Below are 15098 nucleotides of genomic sequence, written 5' to 3'. Positions count from 1 at the left end.
GGGCCATCCGCAAACTGTTCCCACAAAGTTGGGAGCATAAAATTGTCCAAAATGTCTTGGTATACTGACACCTTAAGAGTTCCCTTTGCTGGATCTAAGGCCTACCCCTAAAAAACAACCCCACACCATTATCCCCCCTCCACCAAATGATTTGTACAAATGCACAACGCCACCAATGAACACTAAGTGACAAAATACCTAACTAGCAACCTTGACTGAAAACCTATCTAGCAAACAACTAAAATACAATATATACAACAAAAAGGAGAGCATAGATCAACAGGGTGAAGCCTGGGAAGCAAGGAACAGTCAAGAAGGGGAATCAGGTCTGGGATAGGAAACAAGGGGGGCAAATGCAAGGCAGCGGGGCACAGAATAAAGGTGCAAGGCAAAAGCAGGATAAGGCAACAATCAGGCTCAGGATAAATCAGCAAGTAGGATAGCAGGCAAAACACTGAAGCTAGAGGTAATAGTAAAGGGGGGACTAAATACCCCCCAGTAGCTAACATCAAGTGGTGGACATCAGAACTACAGCCTTCTACTCTGGAAACCACAATGCCACCAGCAGATAATCCAGGTCCTGACACACATAAATACCCTCCCAGCAGCCAGCATCAGGTGGTGGAAACCAGAACTATAGCCTTCCGCTCTGGAAACCACAGTGCCGCCAGCAGGTAATCCAGGTCCTGACACGCCTAAATAGCCTTCCAGTAGCCAGCATCAAGCAGTGGACACCAGAACTACAGCCTTCCACTCTGGGAACCACAGTAGCACCAGCAGGTAATACTGGTCCTGACACACCTAAATAGCCTCTCAGTAGCCAGCATCAAGCGGTGGACACCAGAACTTCAACCTTCTGTTCTGAGAACCACAGTGCCACCAGCAGGTAATCCTGGTACTGACACACCTAAATAGCCTCCCAGTAGCCAGCATCAAGTGGTGGACACCAGAACTACAGCCTTCCGCTCTGGGAACCACAGTACCACCAGCAGGTAATCCAGGTCTTGACACACCTAAATAGCCTCCCAGTAGCCAGCATCAGGGTGTGGACACCAGAACTACAACCTTCTGTTCTGAGAACCACAGTGCCACCAGCAGGTAATCCTGATCCTGACACACCTAAATAGCCTCCTAGTAGCCAGCATCAGGGGGTGGACACCAGAACTACAACCTTCTATTCTGAGAACCACAGTGCAACCAGCAGATCATCCAGGTCCTGACACACAAAATGCAATAGCTTGAGAGCAGTTGGAGGTACTACAAACACAGCTGAACTTTTTTTCAGCCCCTCTCCCTCTGTAAGTGTAAACTAGACCTTTCTGCAGCAAAAATAAGAGTGCTGGATATGCCTGAAATTGTACCTCAAGCTCTAAGCAGACTTCCAGGGAAGTGAGGAGCTAATCAAGCACAAGCAGGAGCCCTATACAGTGTATGGAACACCCAAGGGAAGATATTGTTGGGATCTCATAACAGTTAACTGCAGATTGTAATGGACAGCCCATCATTTTTTTCAGTGTTATAACATGATTTGTGTGGCATTTATATAGCTTATATATATTTTACAAAAGTGGAGTTTTCAGCAGGTTTAATAATAAATGACTTGTTCAGGTGTTCATTGGTAAATAGCTATTTAGTCTCAGGAAGATTCTCCCCTTGGCAAGCACTACCCTACAACTGGAATAATTCCAAGATTTCTTGGAGACATAAGCCGCTTATCTTACCCTTAGCATGACTGGAGTATAAAGTAAGACAGTGTAGGAAATTGAATATTTCTTCATATTTCGTTTTCCCTTTTCTTTTCTTTTTTTTTTGTTTGCTTTGTATTTTTCACTGCACCTACAGTATGGAATAAAGAATTTAGATTTTAGTTGCATGAATAATATGCATGGAAATTTAATATTACATCACAAGGCAGCACATATCCCGATAAAGTGCATATAACCAGGGCCGGGACAATGGGTGGGCAGGAGGAACAGTTTCCCTGGGCACAGGGCCGGTGCAAGGATTTTGGTCTACTAAGGCAAGAGTACATTTTGCTGACCCCCACCCCCCCCTCCCCCTTTACACACACCATCTTCCTGCCACCCCCCTTGCCCATATGCATACCTCTCAACTTTAGAACTTTACATTGAGGGTCACTTCAGGGAGAAAGTTACCAGAGGCGCAAATAGACTATAAGCATTGTCACTATGCTCCCGCTAGTGTACACCCATCACTGTTTCCTCCATCACTGTGCCCTCCATCACTGTGTCTCCCATCACTGTTCCCTCCATCACTGTTTCCTCCATCACTGTGCCCCCCATCACTGTGCCCCCCATCACTGTGTCCTCCATCACTGTTCCCTCCATCACTGTTCCCTCCATCACTGTTCCCTCCATCACTTTGTCCTCCATCACTGTGTCCTCCATCACTGTGTCCTCCATCACTGTGCCCTCCATCACTGTGTCCTCCATCACTGTGCCCTCCATCACTGTGCGCCCATCATTGTGTTCTCCATCACTGTGTCTCCCATCACTGTACCCTCCGTCACTGTGTCCTCCATCACTGTGCCCTCCATCACCGTGTCGACCATCACGATGCCCTCCATCACTGCGTCCTCCATCAGTCCTCCATCACTGTGCCCTCTATCACTGTGTCCTTCATCACTTTTGTCTCCCATCACTGTGTCCTCCATGACTGTTCCCTCGATCACTGTATCCTGCATCATGGTATAATCTATCACTGTGTCCTCAATCACTGTGCCCTCCATCACTATGTCTCCCATCACTGTGTCTCCCATCACTGTGTCCTCCATCACTGTGTCCTCCATCACTGTGCCCTCCATCACTGTGTCCTCCATCACTGTGCCCTCCATCACTGTGTCCTACATCATTGTGCCCACCATCACTGTGTCTCCCATCACTGTGTCCTTCATCACTGTGCCCTCCATCACTGTGTCCTACATCACTGTGTCCTCCATCACTGTGTCCTACATCACCGTGTCCTCCATCACTGTGTCTTCCATCACTGTGTCTCCCATCACTGTGCCCTCCATCACTGTGCCTTCCATCACTGTGTCTCCCATCACTGTGTCTCCCATCACTGTGCCCTCCATCACTGTGCCCCCATCACTGTGCCCTCCATCACTGTGCCCTCCATCACTGTGCCCTCCATCACTGTGTCCTACATCACTATACCCTCCATCACTGTACCCTCCATCACTGGGCCCCCATCACTGTGTCCTCCATCATGATGCCCTCAAATCACTGTGTCCTCCATCACTGTGTCCTTCATCACTGTGTCCTCCATCACTGTGTCCTTCATCACTGTGTCCTCCATCACTGTGTCCTCCATCACTGTACCCTCCATCACTGTACCCTCCATCACTGTGCCCTCCATCACTGTGTCCCCATCACTGTGTCCTCCATCTCTGTATCCTCCATCACTGTGTCCTATCACTGTGCCCTCCATCACTGTGTCTCCCATCACTGTGCCCCCATCACTGTGCACTCCATCACTGTGGCCTCCATCACTTTCTCTCCATCACGGTATCCAGCATCACGCTATCCTCCATCCAGGGCTAGTGCAAAGATTTTTGACACCCTAGTCGAAATCTCATTTTGACGCCCCCCTTGGCTCCAACCCTGACTCCACCTCCTTTCCCCTGCCCATGTAAATGCCACTTTTTTAATGAAGCACCCATCAAATTCAGCCTCGCCAGTGTCCATCAAATGCAGCCTCACCAGTGCCCATCAAATGCAGCCTCACCAGTGCCCATCAAATGCAGCTCACCAGCACCCATCAAATGCAGTCTAAGAAAAGAATATATAGAAGAGCACCAAATCAGTAAAAAGTGCATTTATTTTATACAATCAATAAAAGTCTCACTTACATCCATAATTATTATTGTCCTCCGTTTGATAGTCAAATCATTGTTCCCTTTCGCTGGTGCTGTTACTGGATCAATCCTCCTCCACAGCATCAATCCTCCTCCACAGCGCGCTAGGGGAAGCTCCACTGTGTTCTGTGATGCACAGAGACACAGACTGGCTCGTAGACAGCGTGTGACGTCAGCCGGGGGGTACCCGAGAACACAACGCGTTTCTGAGCTTGTGCAAGCCTCGTTGGGGCATGCGCGCTCCTTTCTCAAGTGCAGGTATAGGCAATGCTGCGGTGGACGGCTCTTAAATAGGAGAGTGAATAGATAATGACAGACAAAATAGCAATTAACCCTGTAATCGATGCAAGCAGGTTGGGAGGGTTATACTAATGATAATACTATGGCAGGTGAATAAAATATATGGTAACGAAGGTGAACTTGAAAAAGGTGAAAAGTTTTAGAGAAAAATTATATATATGGGGAACAAAGAATGTATGTGTAAAAGAGTTGTGAAAAATTAAGAGAAATGAAAAAGACAATAAAAAAGACAATAAAAATGAAAATCATAATGAAAATAATACAGGAAAAAAAATAATAATAAAAAATCAATGCAAAAATACTAATAAAAAAATAAAAATAAATAAAAATAAATATAAAGATGAAAATAAAGATGAAAATGAAAATGAAAATATAAATAATAATAGTGATAGGAATAAAAATGATAATAATAAAAATAAAAACAAACATAAAAACAAAGATAAATATAAAAAATCAATAAATAAGCATGAAAATAAATATAAAGATGGTAATAGTAAGTATGTTTATAGATGGTAGGTAATTTTGTATCTCAAAAGTGTTGATAATAGGCCAAATTGAGGAATGCTTATAGAGACGTTGATAACAAATAAAGGCTTGAATAATGTGAAAATGAAAAATGAAGGAATAACTGTATAATATCTCTAACCAGTCATGATTTATTATTAGTAGTAGTAGTGGCAGTAGTAGCATTATTATTATTACTACTATTGTTGGTGTTATCATTATGATCACCATTTTCACATTATTCAAGCCTTTAGTTGTTATCAACGTCTCTATAGGCATTCTTCAATTTGGCCTATTATCAACACTTTTGAGATCCAAAATTACCTACCATCTATAAACATACTTACTATTACCATCTTTATATTTATTTTTATTTTCATGTTTATTTATTGATTTTTTATATTTATCTTTGTTTTTATGTTTATTTTTATTTTTATTATTAGCATTTTTATTCCTATCACTATTATTATTTATATTTTCATTTTTATATTTATTTAATTATTTTTTTATAAAAAAAAAAATATTGGTATTTTTGCATTGAATTTTTATTATTTTTTTTTATTTTCCTGTATTATTTTCATTATGATTTTCATTTTTATTGTCTTTTTTATTGTCTTTTTAATTTCTCTTAATTTTTCACAACTCTTTTATACATACATTCTTTGTTCCCCATATATATAATTTTTCTCTAAAACTTTTTACCTTTTTCAAGTTAACCTTCGTTACCATATATTTTATTCACCTGCCATAGTATTATCATTAGTATAACCCTCCCAACCTGCTTGCATCGATTACAGAGTTAATTGCTATTTTGTCTGTCATTATCTATTCACTCTCCTATTTAAGAGCCGTCCACCGCAGCATTGCCTATACCTGCACTTGAGAAAGGAGCACGCATGCCCGAACGAGGCTTGCGCAAGCTCAGAAACGTGTTGTGCTCTCAGGTACCCCCCGGCTGACGTCACACGCTGTCTACGAGCCAGTCTGTGTCTCTGTGCATCACAGAACACAGCGGAGCTTCCCCTAGCGCGCTGTGGAGGAGGATTGATCCAGTAACAGCACCAGCGAAAGGGAACAGTGATTTGACTATCAAACGGAGGACAATAATAATTATGGATGTAAGTGAGACTTTTATTGATTGTATAAAATAAATGCACTTTTTACTGATTTGGCGCTCTTCTATATATTCTTTTATTGGTATCCTATTCATGAGATGACTTCACTCTAAAGAAGCAGCTGGTGATTGTGCACATACATCCCTTATCCTCTAAGGACAGCAAGCAACTTTTCTGGATTTTCAGCAAATTCCAAGTACTGCTTTCTTAGATAACTTTAAAAAAAAAAAAATATCTTGCTTTGATAAAAACAGTTTTTGAATTTATTTTAATGAACGATACAGACTGAACTGAAAAGGACACACCAGTATCTTTTAAAGCGCTAGTATCTTGTGTTGTTTTTTATTAAATGCAGTCTAATCAGCACCCATCAAATGCAGCCTATCAGCACCCATCAATACGGCCTCACCAGCACCCATCAAATGCGGCCTACAGGCGCCCATCAAATGCAGTCTCACCAGCACCCATCAAATGCAGCCTCACCAGCACCAACCAATGCAGCCTCACCAGCACCCATCAAATGCAGCCTCACCAGCACCAATCAATGCAGTCTCACCAGCACCCATCAAATGCATTCTCACCAGCACCCATCAAATGCATTCTCACCAGCGCCCATCAAGGCAGCCTACCAGCACCCATCAAATGCAGCCTCACCAGCCCCCATAAAATGGGTTGGTGGGTGGAGCAGCTCTGCACAGGAGTAATTTCCTCTTGTTCTGTGCTCCACAAAGTGTGTCATTGGTTGCTTAGGATGCCATCGGTCCAGGACGGCTATTTACCCCCCCATCCTAGTGCTATAAGGCAGCTGCTTAAGCAGTGGGCGCAGTGAAAACAAAGGTGCAATAAATTAATGCAGGGTGGTACACCCATTCTATGGCATGTATTAATAGTGGGGGAGGGGGACACAATTCTGTATCCTTGCCTTGGGCTTGCCATTTATTTAGAAAAAAATGAGCATGGAGCTCAAACATATAGGAAAAAACTCAGAAAGAGGATTTCCTAAGGGTTTAGTGGGAACAATAGGGACTATTGCGGTATCGTATAATAATCTAATAATAGTCATTAAAATTCAACCACATTTTATTATGAATTACTACACACAGGTAGTGAAAAGACAGATACACAAAAAAATCAAAACAAACAAAGCAAAATATACTTAATCCTTTAGGGGGACAGAATAGATACAGGGGTTATTGAAAAGTTTTTCATGAGTGTAGAATTGACGTGTAAATCCGACCGGTTTCACCTATTGAACCCTCCTTGATTGAGTCTTTTGTCTCTGAATTTCGCCAATTGGTAATTGGCGCATTTTGGGAGGGCCTCATTGATGAGGCAACCCTAAAATATATCAATATTGCTACCCCACGAATACCCACCTTTTATACACTACCCAAAACCCATAAGAATATGACAACCCCTCCAGGTCGACCTATTGTTTCAGGCTTAGGTTCCCTGACCGAGAATGCCAGCCGTTTTGTGTGGATTCTTTTCTCATGCCCCACGTCTTAGGATTGCCTTCTTTTATTAAAGACACGACCGATATACTCAAACATATTGAGGATATTCAGATCCCTCCGGACGCCCTGCTAGTGGCAGTTGATGTTGAGGCTCTATACTCGAGCATCCCCCACGAGCAGGGCGTCCGGATGGTTGAAATCTTTCTAAAAGAACAGGATCATACTTCCTGGCCCCTCAACAGCTTCATTTTGAAATTGCTTAAATTTATTCTAACAAGGAATTATTTTTTGTTCATGGATCAGTTTTATTTACAAGTACAGGGTGTGGCCATGGGCACTTGTTGCGCTCCCTCTTACGTAAACCTTTATCTAGGTGCGTGGGAAAGATATGTCTTTAGTGAAGAGACCTTACAATATTTTTTAAATTCAGTACTATGCTGGTACCGATACATTGATGATTTGTTCATTGTATGGACCGGCACGAAATCGGATCTCAAAACTTTTATTGACATTCTCAATACAAACCAATTTAATCTGCAGTTCACCTATACGGTGGACAACAGTAACATTTCCTTTCTAGATTTAAACATTTTTAAACATCCATCTGGTACTACGGATCTCTACCGGAAACCAACAGCCGGAAATATGATCCTACATGCTTCCAGTGCACATCCCCGTCCTCTGGTTCGCAGCATCCCCTTTGCTCAATATTTGAGATTGAGGCGAAACTGCTCAGAGGACGGGGATTTTCATGTGCAAGCCAATTTATTGCGGGATCGCCTTTTGGCCAGAGGCTATAGTCATACTAATCTTAAAAAAGCCTTTAATAAAGCCTCTTCTCGGAGCCGTCAGTCACTACTCTACGGCCCTCCGTGTGAACAACGGCCTTCCACAGTTAAAATAATTACCAAATACTCCTCACATCATCAACAACTTCGTTATATTCTATCCCAACACTGGCATCTTCTGACAGAACATCATGTGCTGGGCAGTTATGTCAAACCCACCCCTGAATTAGTCTTCAGAAAAGCTGTCTCTCTTCGAGACAAATTAACAAGCAGTCATTATAGAGCCCATTCTAGATCTCTGGAGGGACCAAGAGGCACTTACAAATGTGGACACTGTTCTAAGTGTCCATGGATTCAGGAGGGAGGGACTCAAATTTTGCAGGGGCTGGTTTTGACCCCTTAGTTCCAGTGAAGGGAACAGAGATTCTGACGGAATGTGTCCGATCGGATTTGTTTTGTTGGATATTCCGACTGTGTGTGGTCTACATCGGAGTATCCGACGGACCAAGTTTTCCAACTTGTTGGTAAAATTTTTCCAACAAAATGCTCCGATTGGACATACTCTGATCATGTGTAGAGAATTCCGATCGGACCAGTGCCACGCATGCTCAGATCAAATTCCTACACCAAAGCTATTGGCTACTAGCGTGAACATAGTACCGTCGTAACGAAATAACGTAATCACGTCGGATTTACCGACAACTTTGTCCGACCGTGTGTATGCAACAGTTTTGGACAAAATTCGTCGGACAGAATCCGACGGATTTGGTTGTTGGAATCTCCGACCCTGTGTACAAGGGCATAAGGTGTCAGCATACCAAGACATTTTGGACAATTTCATGCTCCCAACTTTGTGGGAACAGTTTGGGGACAGGCCCTTCCTGTTCCTACATGACTGCGCAACAGTGCACAAAGCAAGTTCCATAAAGACATGGATGAGTGAGTTTGGGGTGGAGGAATTTGACTGGCCTGCACAGAGTCCTGATCTCAACCCTATAGAACACCTTTGGGGTGAATTAGACTGGAGTCTGCAAGCCAGGCCTTCTCATGCACATCAGTGCCTGACCTCACAAATGCTCTTCTGGAAGAATGGTCAAACATTCCCATAGACACACTCCTAAACCTTGTGGACGGCCTTCCCAGAAGAGTTGAAGCTGTTATAGCTGCAAAGGAGGGGCCAACTCAATATGGAATCCTACAAACCTAAACCTGGTACACACAATCAGATTGTTGGCCAACAGAGCGTCAGACTGTCCGAAAGGCGTGTGCTGGGAACTTGTCTTGCATACAAACGGCACACAATTGTCAGCCAACAAACATGAGAGTAGTAATGTACTACAAAGAATTTCAGCTCTTGAGCCTTTGGGCACCTTCTGCTAATGTCGTCTTTGGTGAGCATTGATTCCGAGCATGCATTTTTGTACTCTCGACTTTTGCGTGATGCACTTGTGTACAGACAAAAGAAAAATCTGACTACAGACCAGTCTGCCAAAAATTGACTAGCCTGCCATCCAACATTTGTTGGCGGTAAGTTGGACAACAATTGTTTGATGGAGCATACTAAGGGTTGGATTTTAGGCAAACAGTCCGTCATCACACAATTCCCTGCTGAAAGTCCGATCACGTGTACGAGGCTTAAGACTGGGATGCCATTAAAATTCATGTGCATGTAAAAGCAGGTGTCCCAATACTTTTGGTAATATAGTGTATATGTGTCCAATAATGTGAAATAGTCCTTCTGATGACTGGAGGACTTTTGAAGGGACTATTTCACAGTGCTGCCACTGTGCCCCAAATGTTGCCACTGTGCCCATTAAATGCTGGCACTGTGCCCCAAATGTTGTCAATGTGCCCATAAAATGCTGGCACTGTGCCTCAAATGTTGCCACTGTGCCCCAAATGTTGCCACTGTGCCCCAAGTGCTGCCACTGTGCCCCAAATGTAGCCACTTGCCACTGTGCCCATTAAATGCTGGCACTGTGCCCCAAATGTTGCCACCGTGCCCATAAAATGTTTCCACTGTGCCCCAAATGTTTCCACTGTGCCCCAAATGTTTCCACTGTGCCCCAAGTGCTGCCACTGTGCCCCAAATGTTGCCACTGTGCCCCAAATGTTGCTACTGTGCCCCAAGTGCTGCCACTGTGCCCCAAGTGCTGCCGTCTGCCCGGCATTTACCTTGTCTCGGGTGGGCAGTGGGTGATGGCAGCAGGCGGCGAACGGTGTCTGGTGTCCTCCATTTCTTCCCTGACCCACTCCTCCTCTCTTCCTCTGCTATGATTGGACACCTGATAGGCATCCAATCACAGCGCCTGTCATTTCAGCCAATCAGGTGAGAGGTAACACAGACCCAGCAACCTGATTGGCTAAGAGGCAGTTCAATGTTAGCAAATCAAATTCCATTGCTTTGCTAACATACTGCTGAATGACAAGCGAACACACAGCGTTGCGCCTGCTTCTCACATTTTTGGGCGCCTATAAGAGCCTATGGCTCTAATCAGGTGCTTCCAAAAACCACCCCCACTGGTGTAATTCAGATGCCCAGTGCCTAAAAAAGGGGCCGGGCAGCTGAATAGGCATGAATCTATCTATGGTGATTAGGGTAGAGCGGTGCAGGAGAGGGGGGCGGCACTCCTGCACTCTTTATGGACTCACCGCCACTGCTACCCAATATTTGTGGTCAGTGAAAGCCTACCTTACATTGGTGGTACCCTGGGGGTCAATTGAGAAGCCACATTAGATTGGTGGTCAGTGGAAGGACGCTTCTATATTACTGTTCATTTGAGAAGGGCCCTATTACACTGGTAATTAATGGGAAGAATGACCCTTACATTGGCACTCAGTAGGAAAAATGACCCCTTACAGATAGCTAAAAGGGTCATTGGCATCTATAGTTATTGATCCAAGCCGAACATTGCTCAATGAACCCCTAGAAATCTCTGAAGGAACCATAGTGTTCCATGGAATCCTGGTTGAAAATGAATACTTCAAAGGCTTAATCCTTAGGATTCATTACTATGAAGTTGAATGTGAAGTTAGTAAAGTCTTTTTAAAAGCCACTGGAGACATATATGCATATTGCATTTGAGGAACTGAGTTCACAATATTTCTTCAATCTCTTGATTGGAACTTTAGAGACATACATTATATCATTGCTAAGAGGATGTAATATTCCATATTGACATCCTTTTTACCATTTAATCACCTATGATATGTAAAAAAAAAAAAACCCTTTTAGGCAAATTAGATGCTAACGTTCCTTCTTTGGTCCTCTCAAGATAAGGCAGTATGACATTGCAAAGTTTATCAGTCAGTCGGTAAAAATTTGTGGTGAATTTTCTTCTGCATGCTGCTTGAATTGTCAGAATTGGTGGTTGGTGAAAGCCTACCCTACATTGGTGGTCAGTTAAAGCCTACCCTACATTTGCTATCAATGTAAACTCTCCCTACATTGGTGGCCATTGAAAACCTACCCTACACTGGGGGGTCAATTGAGAAGCCACATTAGATTGGTGGTCAGTGGAATAAGTACCCTTCTACATTGCTGGTTATTGGAGAAGGACCCCATTACACTGGTGATCAATGGGAAGAATGTCCCTTATGTTGCCACTCAGTAGGAAAAATGCCCCCTTACAGATAGCTAAAAAGGTCATTGGTGTCTATAGTTATTGATCTGAGCCAAACTTGCCTATTGCTCAAGGAACCTCTAGCAATCTCAGGAAGAACCTTAGGGTTCCATGGAATCCTGGTAGAAAATGTCTACTCAAAAGGTTTAATCCTTAGGATTCATTAATAGGAAGTTAGACAAGTCTTTTTGAAAGCTACTGGAGACATATTTGCATATTGCATTCGAGGAACTTCGAGTTCTCAATATTTCTCCAATCTCTTGATTGGAACTTTAGAGACATTGTGAAAAGACATACGTTATATCAACTCTAAGAGGATGTAATATTCCATATTGACATCTTTTTTGCCCTTTAGTCACCCATGATATGCCAAAAACATTTTTAGGCAAATTAGATGTTAACGTCCCTTTTTGGCCCTCTCGAGATAAGGCAATATGACATGACAGGGTTTGTCAGTGAGTTAAAAAAAAATAGTGGAAATTACCGCTTGACTTTTCCTCTGCATGCTGTTTGAATTGTCAGAATTAGTGGTTAGTGCAAGCCTACCCTACATTGATGGTCAGTTAAAGCCTACAATAAATTGGTGGCCAGTGAAAGTCTACCCTACATTAGTGGTCAGTGAAAGCCTACCCTACACCGGGGGTCAATTGAGAAGCCATGTTAGATTGGTGGTCAGTGGAGAAGGGCCCCATTACATTGGTGATCAATGGGAAGAATGTCCCTCATGTTGGCACTCAATAAGAAGAATACCCTACTTACAGATAGCTAAAAAAGGTCATTGGTGTCTATAGTTATTGATCTGAGCCAAACATGCCTATTGCTCAAGGAACCTCTAGCAACCTCTGGAGGAACCCTCGGGTTCCACGGAATCCTGGTAGAAAATGTCTACTCCAAAAGGTTTAATCCTTAGGATTCATTAATATGAAGTTAGACAAATCTTTTCGAAAGCCACTGGAGACATATTTGCATATTGCGTTGGAAGAACTTCGAGTTCTCGATATTTCTCCAATCTCTTGATTGGAACTTCAGAGACATTGTGAAAAGACATACGTTATATCAACTCTAAGAGGAAGTTATATTCCATAATGACATCCTTTTATGCCCTTTAATCGACCATAATATGCAAAAATAAAAAACATTTTTAGGAAAATTAGGTGTTAACGCCCTGGTCCTCTCGAAATAAGGCCAGAATAAGGCCAAATCCACTGAAGTCTCTCTTTAAAGTGAATAATAACCTGGCACAAGGCTTAATGCTGAACTCCAAGCAGAAATGAAAGCAGCTATATATTCATTAACCTACCAAGTATCATCCCATAGCAGCCCCCTCTACAGTAGAGCTTAGACTGGGAGAGGGAGAGGCAGCACAAGAAGACAAACAGTTTATGTGCCAACAAAGAGGATGCCGGCAGAAGGAAAAGGAGCAGAATGGCAGAGAGAACAGGCCATCGGTCTGGTGCTTCTCCTCCATTGTCCAGTCACAGGGTGATCTCCTACCCCACCATAACTGGATGGACAGAAGTACAAATCCGGTGGATGCATTTCATCTGCGTATTTAGCGTTTTGTTTTTTTTCTTCCTGGAGTTCAGCTTTAAGTTTTCAGTGTCGGTAGAAACTATTTTTTAAGTTAAGTAAATTGAATAAATGAATGCAGGATTGCTGTTGAATTTAATTAATTAACATTGCGTTGTTCTGAAAGACAAACAAACAAACAGCAAACAATACCCTGAGGGAGTCAGACGTTAAATAAAGAGAACAATACAACCCCCTCCCTTTATAACGGTATTTATGTAAATGTGCCAAAAAAAAAAAAAAAAAAAGCATTCGAGAAATAAACACAATACAATAAAGGCAAGGTTAAAATTAAATTGGAAATAGAATAAATAATAAAATGTTCAATGTAATATAGTGGTGTGACAGTGTACCCCGCGGTGCTCTTTTGTTGTAGATCCAAAGGGGATCCTGAAGTCAGAAGAGAACTCGGGATCAGAGACAGGAGATGAGGCCCAGTTGACTATCTGGGAACGGCAGCATGAAAACCATCAAAGAAGCAAAGGTACATGATCCTAGGGCTTGCGAGGGCACTTTATGGCATTGTGTGATAGTTGTATCATCTAAGACTTCCATGAATTTTAAGCAGAACTTCAGCAAAAGCAACAAGATAAAAATGAATAGGGCATTAAAAGATTAAAAACCCAAATCAGCTTTTTCTGCAGTACTTTTTTCCTACCACTAGATGTCCTCGGTCCCACCCTAGCCTGTGACTGCACAGTAAAAGGAGAAGCAGCTCAGTGATGAGCGCATTCTTTTGTCACCCTGCTCTCTCCTCTTATCTGCATGCCCCTTACACATTACATGAACTGATTCAACCTACTTCTTCTGACCCTAAGTTATCCCAGACCAACCCCAAACCTATATCTCGACAGTGAAAGGAGAAGCAACACAGCGATTAATTTTTGTCGCTATGCTCTCCCCTCCTATCAGTATGCTTCATCCTACTTCTTCTGAGCCTAAGTCATCCCGGACCAACCCCCAACCTATATCTCGACAGTGAAAGGAGAAGTAGCTCAGTGGTGAGCTTATCTCTCTGTCACTCTGCTGTCTTATTCTATCAACATGCTGCTTGCACATTATATGAACTGCTTCAACCTACTTGTGAACCCAAGTCATCCTAGACCAGCCCCCAACCTATACAGTATCTCACAAAAATGAGTACACCCCTCAAATTTTTGTAAATTTTCTCTTTCTATCTTTCCATGTGACAACACTGAAGAAATGACACTTGTCTACAATGTAAAGTAGTGAGTGTACAGCTTGTATAACAGTGTAAATTTGCCGTCCCCTCAAAATAACTCAATACACAGCCATTAATGTCTAAACCGCTGGCAACAAAAGTCAGTACATCCCTAAGTGAAAATGTCCAAATTGGGCCCAATTAGCCATTTCCCTCCCCGGTGTCATGTGACTCTTTAATGTTGCAAGGTCTCAGGGGTGAATAGAGAGCAGGTGTGTTAAATTTGGTGTTTTCGCTCTCAATCTCCCTCACTGGTCACTGGAAGTTCAGCGTGGCACCTCATGGCAAAGAACTCTCTGAGGATCTGAAAAAAAGAATAGTTGCTCTATATCAAGATGGTCTAGGCTATAAGAAGATTGCCAAGACCCTGAAACTGAGCTGCAGCACGATGGCCAAGACCATACAGCGGTATAACAGGACAGGTTCCACTCAGAACAGGCCTCGCTATGGTCCACCAAAGAAGTTGAGGTCACGTGTTCAGCGTCATATCTAGAGTTTGTCTTTGGGAAATAGACGTATGAGTGCTGCCAGCATTGCTGCAGAAGGTGAAGGGGTGGGGGGTCAGCCTGTCAGGTCTCAGACCATGCGCCGCACACTGCATCAAATTGGTCTACATGGCTGTCGTCCCAGAAGGAAGCCTCTT

At 43.0% G+C, this 15098-nt stretch overlaps 1 protein-coding gene across 2 annotated transcripts in view; it reads left to right on the top strand.

Annotated features, from left to right (window-relative positions):
- ASTN2 (astrotactin 2) overlaps positions 1-15098 on the top strand; it is a 661578-nt gene that overhangs the window by 181670 nt on the left and 464810 nt on the right. Inside the window, exon 4 of one of the 2 annotated variants that reach the window (XM_077468007.1) lies at positions 13610-13717. The exons of the other annotated variant lie outside the window; for it this stretch is intronic. Within the exon in view, the coding sequence (XP_077324133.1) occupies positions 13610-13717 (108 nt within the window). The remainder of the gene's footprint in view (positions 1-13609; positions 13718-15098) is intronic. 2 annotated transcript variants of the gene reach the window in all.

Source organism: Lithobates pipiens, unplaced genomic scaffold (genome assembly GCF_037356315.1).
Source record: "Lithobates pipiens isolate NorthernLeopardFrog02 unplaced genomic scaffold, aLitPip1_a1.2 Scaffold_1, whole genome shotgun sequence".
Classification (NCBI taxonomy): domain Eukaryota; kingdom Metazoa; phylum Chordata; class Amphibia; order Anura; family Ranidae; genus Lithobates; species Lithobates pipiens.
The sequence above is the reverse complement of the archived record's forward strand: the minus strand, read 5'-3'. Positions and strand labels throughout refer to the sequence as shown.